At 32.4% G+C, this 8,564-nt stretch overlaps 2 protein-coding genes across 2 annotated transcripts in view; both read right to left on the bottom strand.

The window, feature by feature from the left end:
- The window catches only part of LOC107612543, a 5,393-nt gene extending 1,087 nt beyond the window's left edge, over positions 1–4,306 (bottom strand). Inside the window, exons 1-3 of the mRNA XM_021108368.1 lie at positions 3,861–4,306; positions 3,263–3,353; positions 667–731 (exon numbers count right to left, since the gene is read on the bottom strand). Coding sequence (XP_020964027.1) covers positions 667–731; positions 3,263–3,353; positions 3,861–4,178 — 474 coding nt within the window. The 5' untranslated portion in view covers positions 4,179–4,306. The remainder of the gene's footprint in view (positions 1–666; positions 732–3,262; positions 3,354–3,860) is intronic.
- The window catches only part of LOC107612542 (non-lysosomal glucosylceramidase), an 8,299-nt gene continuing 4,573 nt past the window's right edge, over positions 4,839–8,564 (bottom strand). The window contains exons 14-20 of the mRNA XM_016314230.2: positions 8,207–8,388; positions 8,071–8,138; positions 7,742–7,814; positions 7,611–7,672; positions 6,553–7,465; positions 5,954–6,244; positions 4,839–5,392 (exon numbers count right to left, since the gene is read on the bottom strand). Of these exons, the coding sequence (XP_016169716.1) occupies positions 5,110–5,392; positions 5,954–6,244; positions 6,553–7,465; positions 7,611–7,672; positions 7,742–7,814; positions 8,071–8,138; positions 8,207–8,388 (1,872 nt within the window). The 3' untranslated portion in view covers positions 4,839–5,109. The remainder of the gene's footprint in view (positions 5,393–5,953; positions 6,245–6,552; positions 7,466–7,610; positions 7,673–7,741; positions 7,815–8,070; positions 8,139–8,206; positions 8,389–8,564) is intronic.

Here is an 8,564-nt window from a genome sequence, read left to right as displayed (position 1 = left end):
ATTATCTATTTAAATAAAAATAAAAAATAAAAAAAAGACTCTATTTAAATTTTATGTTTTCAATGCAAAATTCATCTAAATTAACAATAACAAATTATTGTTATTGTAACTAATCGGAATAGTAAATTTGACTCATTTAGATTACATAATATTTTCTTTTTTTGATACTCTGTTTCACTTCTTATACAACATACTTTAATTACAATTTATCTATTTAAATAAAAATAACAAATAAAAGAGTTGATTCTATTTAAATATTATGTTTTCAATGCAAAATTTTTCTAAATTAATATCAACAAGAAACCAATTTGATCATTGCTACTTTTGATTTAATTAAGTAAAGATCAACCAAGAAACTATTATGGATAAAAATAAATAATTATAGGAATACTATAGAGCACAGATGAGGTGCCAATAGTTTGTGAAAGGAAGGGAAGGTTCTAGAGTCCTTTTTATTATATAATGTAATGAATGAAACAGAGAAGACAATTTGTGCTTAGTGCTTAGTATTAGCGAAATGATGTTCACAACAGAGTCAAAGTAATCCAAGGTAAATATTTCAGCTCATTCTTCCTTTGCTTGTGTTGTTATGGTACAAGTACAGGGAGATTCTTCTAATTTTGCATTAGTCATAGAAAGTTCCAGCAATGGAAACAAGAACCTTACCTTACACCTTTCTGCTTGTAAAAGTTTATCAGCTACAAACTCGGGGCTCCCGAAGTCTCCAAGATTTGCAAGACAAACTGGGTTCTGGAAAAGTCGTGAGAAGAAGAGTAAGATGGAGCTTCCTCTTAGTAAAAAATGTTGAGAAATGCAGGATGTGGTTATTGTGAGGTTCATTGTGAAGAATGAAGTTAGCAGAATTGAAAGAGGGGATTGAGAAGAAGGTTCTGGAAGAAGAGTGTTGTGAATGGTGGAGAAGAGTGAAGCAAGTTTTCAAAGCCATTGGAATTGAATTGCAAAGTCTAATGTGTTGGGTTTCATTCGTCACAGGATTTAATTGGATATAATAAAATAATATATTAATATATAAAAGATATATATATTTTTTAAAAAGATTAAATCTTTTGTAGTTTATTATTTTAAACTGATGAACTATTAAAATACTATATCAGTTTGACTAGTTAGTCAATTTTTTATTTTTAATTAATTTTTTGTCAAACGATTTATATTAAACCAAACTAATTTGATGACAATTTTTAATTAATTGGGTGGAACGAATTAATTTCAGTCTGATTTTCTCTGGACTCATTCTTGCTTTTAAGTAACTTTTTCGTCTTCTTAACTAGCTTCTTGCTTGGATTTTTTTTTTAAATACAACATTTATATAAGTGAATACATTTATATAAAGTTCACTTGTTAGCTAGAGTATGTTAGTTAGATTAGATTATGATTAAAAATAGAAAAGATTTTATTTCATATGTAATTAACTTAATTAATAATATTTATTATTCCTTTTCTAATCGGAATAGTGTGTCCCTCTAAAATCATCTGCAATAATTTGGGATATCTACAGAATTGGGTGAGGTTTCAAGCTTTCTCAAGCCAAGTAGCCAACAATCTGATCCTCTTTTCCCTCCTTATACACATGCTTTAATTACAAGTTATCTATTTAGATAACAAATTCAAAAAAAAATATTGACCCGTTTAGTTTGATAGATTTAAAAAAAAAAATAGATAAAACTTTTATTTTAAATATCCATATATATTTGATATATAATTAGTTCATCCATTTAAATCTATAATAGATCTAAACGAACTGCATTAATAGACCAATTTGTTTGACACTCTTACTTACACAGCTAACTATATCCAAAATTCAAACTATGATTTAACCAACAATATTTCTGAGCCAAAATATTTAGATTTCGGTTTACAGTTACATAACTACGTGTTTTTTTCGCCTTCTTCATAAATAGCTTAAGGGAGGAAGGATAAGTGGAAAGCGTAAGTCTATGCCTATGAATTAAACCTAGTTGAGATCTCGTTAACTATAATCTTCTAAAAATAATTTGTTCATGCAATCAACGTTTTTATCTTTGTTGAAAATAATTACACACCTACTGCAGTATTTTCTCTTTTGAAAAGATATAATGTTCAACTGTTCAAGTAATATGTAGCTATGTAAGTTAAAACATAGTGATATAAAATCTATACACTAGAATTTCAGTCTGGTTGATTTTTATGACTTTCAACCAAGACTGAACATAAATCAGTTGCCATATTTTAAGAACCAAAACTCAAGAGAGGGAGAATAATCAGAGAAGAAATGAGATATTCATTTCAAAGTTTTAAGCTGCTGCATTAAAGGAATGGAGAACTTGCTCTAAAATCATTCTTTTATATGGTTCAAGAGGATTCTCTGGTTTATCAGAATGAACAATGTTAAGAAGATAGAGTTTCTTTGAGGTCACAAATGCTGCAGAAAATATCCTCTTCTTTCCTCCACGAGTACTATCAATGGTATATTCAAATTCATAAATTTGCAAACCTCCATTTCCTGATCTTTCTGAAGCTGCAATTAATTCAGCTTCCTTTGTACTTTCCTGAATATGAGGAGAATAATACACACAAGTTCAAATAATATACAGTCACATAGACATTTGATTATCCCCTAGGATCAAAGAAAATTATGAACACAGAAGGAACATTTCACTATTTCAGAGAAATAAGCTTTTTGCCTTCTTACTTTAGTTGTTAAATGCATAGCAAACTATATGTAATGGCCATTATTCCTTTTGTCATAAATATGGAAGCAATGTTTCACTAACATCTATGATCATTGCTACTTTTGATTTAATTAAATAAAGATCAACGAAGAATCTACTATGGATAAAAATAAATAGTTATAGGGAGGAATACTTTAGAGGCTTAGATCACAAGTGAGGTGCCAATAGTTTGTGATAGGAAGGGAAGGTTCTAGAGTCCTTTTTATTATATAATGTAATGAAAGAAACAGAGAAGACAATTTTAGCCAATTAGTTAGTTTAGCCTTTAGTGTCTTGGTGCTTAGTATTAGCAAAATGATGTTCACAACAGAGTCAAACTAATCCAGGGTAAATCTTTCAGCTCATTCTTCCTTGCTTATGTTGTTATGCTACAAGTACAGGGAGATTGTTCTAATCAATATCATCAACACTTGACTCAAATTTTGCATTGGTCATAGAAAGTTCCAGCAATGGAAACAAGAACCTTACCTTACGCCTTTCTGCTTGTAAAAGCTTATCAGCTACAAACTCGGGGCTCCCAAAGTCTCCAAGATTTGCAAGACGAACTGGGTTCACGACAACCCCAATGTTGTTGCTCCCCATACTTGCATCTTGAAACAGAGCAGTTGCCCCAGCTTTATCAACCTATTCATTGCAAACCAGAGCAGCAAAGATGTTACAATGTAAATGGAAAGTGTTGTAATTTGGCGGGAATAAATAACTACTTTTTACGAAATATGATGTTCAGTTTCATCCAATACTATTATTCCATTTCCATTTCATCTAAGTTTAAATTTTATGCATTTTCAATGCAAAATTCTTCTAAATTAATATCAAATCAAACTATTGCTATATAGATAAAACAAAAAGTGGTTAACTTCTACACCTCAATCTCAACAAGAAACCAATTTGATCTATGCAACAGCACACGATTAAATGTCTGTGTAAAAGAGTTACACACTAACAGCTAGATTTTAACTCAATATTTTACCTACCTCATTCCATTTCCATTTAACTCTATTGAATCATTTTCCAACACATCATACCAAACAGAGAGGAAAACATACGCAATTCTTCACAGTAGAAAAAGCTTATCAAAGATTAAGGTTAATAATAAGTTTGAATTCTAAGAAAATGGGTAAATAATTTTACCTTAGTCCAAGAAGAGGGTATAAGAAGAGTGAAACCTTCCTTGGAATCAGTGTATCTGTGAAGCTCCAAGTCCAACTCTTGAGCCATCAACAATGCACCACTAGTGTTTGATAAATTGCTCGAAAGAAAAGTTGTGAGAAGAAGAGCAAGATTGAGCTTCCTCTTAGTAAAAAATGTTGAGAAATGCAGGATGTGGTTGTTGTGAGGTTCATTGTGAAGAATGCAGGTAGCAGAATTGAAAAAGGGGATTGAGAAGAAGATTCTGGAAGAAGAGTGTTGTGAATGGTGGAGAAGAGTGAAGCAAGTTTTCAAAGCCATTGGAATTCAATTGGAAAGTCCAATGTGTTGGGTTTCGTTGGTCACAGGGATATCAGAAGTTCAGAACGTTAAGCGTCGTTAATCGTTATCCATACTCCATTTGGGTTAAAGGGGGAAAAAAGGTAAGTACTTAAATAAATAAATAAATAAATTGAACTCATTTGTTACCGTTATTTTTATTAGTAGTTTCAACTTTCAACAAAGGTCACATATGTGGTTTGAAATCCCAACCGGTCATTAAATCGGTAGAATTAGATGTTCAAAAATTCAATCATAATTCAACTAGGATTTAATTGGATATAGGGGTGGCAACAGGGCGGGTAGGGGCGGGTTTTTGCTCTACCCGACCTTGCCCCGCCCTACAGAAAACCCGCATCAAACCCGCCCCGCCCTACACGCGGGTTGTAAAATGTTAAACCCTAACCCGCCCCTATAATTATTAAATCTAACAAATAAAATTAAATTTTAAAAATTATATAACCACCATTTACATATATAATATAAATTAAAGTAAAAATTTATATATGATATAATATTATTAATCATTTTACTATAATAAAAAAATATAATATGCTTAAGCTCCTTATGTAATATCAATACACTCCGTGTGTTGACATAATATATATTTAATATTATAATTACTCAATACACTCTTGCATATTACTACAGATAAATTAAAAAAAAATTGCTATTACAATTCAGCCTCCTACAAATTGTTCCACCATGAAAATTTTGAAAAATACAATAAAATTCAATAACGGTGTGTTACACAAAATCCTGGTCTATATCTAAAAAAAATCAGTCAAAATAATTCTATAAAAAGAGTTTGATAAGTTTAAATTATTTTATCTTTTAATGCAAAAGATTATTTTCATTTACATTATTGCATTCTTTTGGTGCATTGCATAAGTTTAAATCTAATAATCTTTTATTACAACATCCTCTTGCAAGTAGAATCATATATAAGCTGCCATAAACTTCTTGGTGCTTTCTCATCCTTAGTCTTTAGAAGACGTGCAACTTTGCAAAAACCAGCATGGTATCTTGACAAAGACAAATCATCATCCTTCACATCAACCTTAATCTCGCGCCACGTGTGCTTATTTGGTCTCGATAATGCCCACTGCATTGCCCATATGGCTAAAGGGCGCATGTAACACATAGATCTGTATCTATCGTTAATGTCCCATGCTTCAGGAGTTTGGAAAGCATAACTGTTGATTCAACAGAAGAATGAACCTTTAATAACTATTTCTTAAAGAATACATGATAAAACACAAAAAACTTTATTTTGAGTTATTTTGTTGACTAATATCTGAATTAATTTTTAGAAAGTATTTAATTAAAACATTTTAATTTTCAGTTAAATTTAATTACTAAATCAGTTTTCAAATTTTAGATTATTTGTCTATATAAAAAAATTAATTTAAAAATTTTAAAAGATGGTTATGTCTTTATTAAATAATGATTGTTTAATTCTTTGTCAAAATATGACTTGAAAATTTATTCATCTAAAAAAATAAAGAGTTAGAGACTAATTTGATTAAAATTTGTTGAGAATTAAAATATTGACTAAAAATTGCATTACTCTTGTGTTACATGACATAATGGACTAATCAAGAAAGAAAAAGAAAGTTAAGTTTCTTATCAAAGAAATCCGTTGGTAAAATTAAAACCTTCTGATTCTGTGGTTAAAGCTTACTTTGTTATCAACTTGAGGCTATAATTTTCCAAAAGTTTAAGTATCAAGAGGATAGAGTAATAAGGTACTATACCCAAGTCCATCCTTGGACCATGCAGCTTCATATACTCCATTTGCAGTTTGGAATGCCATGTCAATCATGTCTTCCTGGATCATTGTTGCAGCTACGGCATATGTAACCCCTGACCATATTTCTTGCGACTGCATCGATGACATGTCAACTTCTCCGTTAGGTAACATCCCATTTATAGCGCCGCGGCTTCCACCCTTAAATTTCATAACATTGTAATCATAAACCATTTGAAGCGAACTTTTAGCTTTTTTTTCTTCAACAATTGGCAAAAGACCACATGCTCTTGCATACCTGAAAAACAATAAGTAAGAATTATCAATTTCATTGTAAGTATAATGAAGAGGAAGCTACATATGCAAATAATTGAAGATAAAACCAAAGACTGAATTATATGCATAACAAACTCTACAACATTGTTTATATTCTTCCAGTTTTTGCTGATTTAAGTTATCTTTCTGAAGTTATTCTTATAGAATAATTCAATTGAAGTTACTGGCATATGCACATATGTTGTTAATCTAACAAACCTACTTCACAAGTTGCACCAATGGAAATAAAGCATGCAAATAAGGCATAGTTTCCAGAAGAAGAAAAACAACCATTGTCCAGCTAATTGATCAGCTTGAATGGATGAACTATTACTCCCACCACTGCTATCATAATTGAAGTATGAACCATTCCATAATTTCTCATATACACTTTTGGCTTTCTGGAACTTGAGCCAAAAATACTCCTCAGAGCCCTTGTCACCAACTTCACGTGCCAAGGCTGCAGCTGCCTGAAGTGCCGCAACCCAAAGTCCACCACTATATGCACTCACACCAGATACAGACCATGTGTCATAAGTTTGATCAGGGAAGCCTTCATTCTCAATCATTCCGTCGCCATCCTTGTCGAATTGGTCCATATAAGCAATTGCAATGTAAACAGCTGGCCAAACAGCTCTTGCAAACTTCTTGTCTCCGGTGGCAACTACATCCCTATAACACTGGAGAACAAATTTTGGATTCAAGTCTTTCCACCTATCTGTGTTATGAAGATTATAGCCATTTATTTCAAACCATGGATCATTGACTCCAATATCATGAGGAACAGCACCAAGAACCTTTCTACGAACCATTCGGCCATCAACTAGAGTTTGCCTTTTTTCAGGATCATGCATCATTACTGCTGCAGCAAAGTCTCTTTGGACACTGAGTTCAAGTTTTGGAAAAAGCATGACCAGTGCAAAAGATGAGTAAAAATGAACATCAAAGGTATTCCACATTGGATACTCGATGCCTTCAAGATAAAGAAATTGACCGATGTTTTCTTCCCCTTCTTGAAGCAAATTTACTCCATATGCTGACTTTGATGCAGTTGGAGTGTGTATAGAGCTAAATCTTTCAAGAATGTTAATAGCAGTATCACTCTGGGGCGATAAATTTGGACTCTCTAAATCATATATGAACCCATCCAGCGAAAATTTTCTTTCCCCTAAGCTAGCTGAACTATGCACCGGACCTAAACCATCTGCGAAACAGAGAATAATGTCACAAATTGATGACCGAGAAAGTCATAACTCATACCACAGAATCATAGAGAGTCTGAAAAGTTTTAAAGCAAATAAACATGGCTTAATTAGCTAATATATAATACCCAAGTTTTAGAGAAATACCTGTCCAAATTGTGAACCCAGAATTCAGATAGTACAGCTCATTCAAAAGGGTTGTAGGGTACCTGCACAACTCTGAATGCTTCAGAATTTTTAAAGTACAAGAAGAAAGTTAATAAAGAACTGAGCATTACCACTCAGGAAGTCTCTTGTCTTCAAGGATTGGTCTTTGCCAGTCTTCAATCTGAACCTCCCATTGCCGGTGCCCTATGTCACCAATTCATAGAAGCTTTAGTAAGTTATTCATGAATTCTATTAGGCTATTAGCAATTATAACTATGGTGCATGCTTTGGGAAATCATCTAAATTTTGACATCAAAGAAAGAATAGAAAAGAAAAGAGAAAATTTTATCCATAGTCTGGCTCTCCAAAAATAATCTATGGATAATTCTCAATATTGAGTTTAGAAGCAATCCCAACCATACAAATACAAAATATAATGTATCTCATCAAAGAGTATTACCGATAATAGCATCGTGCGCAATCTTTGCAGCTGCATCCCCATTAGTACCATAGAATTTAGTGTAACGCCTGTTAAGTTTCGTTAGTTAAGCATAGTCTTCAGACAGGAAATTTTATACAAGTTTTCTACAGCCAACCTGTTGTAAACCCTTCCTGCCGGAAACTTGACTTCAGGGCAGTCCCATGCTAGTGAAAATGTGACGGTACGTTGAGCATCTGAAGGAATAGTAAGAGTTGCTGCAACAGCTGCTCCAATTGATGATCCTGGTTCTGAAGGCATGGCAGTTTCAGCGAAATTCAGGCGGTCAAAAGACCCATGCTAAAAAGACAAATAGTACTAATTCAGTTCAGTGAAATATAATAAGTATATTGGTTACAGAAAGGTCAAAGGTTAATATCATGCTGTAACCGACATCTTTCGAAGAGCTTTCTAAAGAAAATCACAGATTAGCATATTATCACCACATGAACCAAAATACAAATGATTAAATTTCG

This window comes from Arachis ipaensis, chromosome B08 (genome assembly GCF_000816755.2).
Source record: "Arachis ipaensis cultivar K30076 chromosome B08, Araip1.1, whole genome shotgun sequence".
Lineage (NCBI taxonomy): Eukaryota > Viridiplantae > Streptophyta > Magnoliopsida > Fabales > Fabaceae > Arachis > Arachis ipaensis.
The sequence above is the reverse complement of the archived record's forward strand: the minus strand, read 5'-3'. Positions and strand labels throughout refer to the sequence as shown.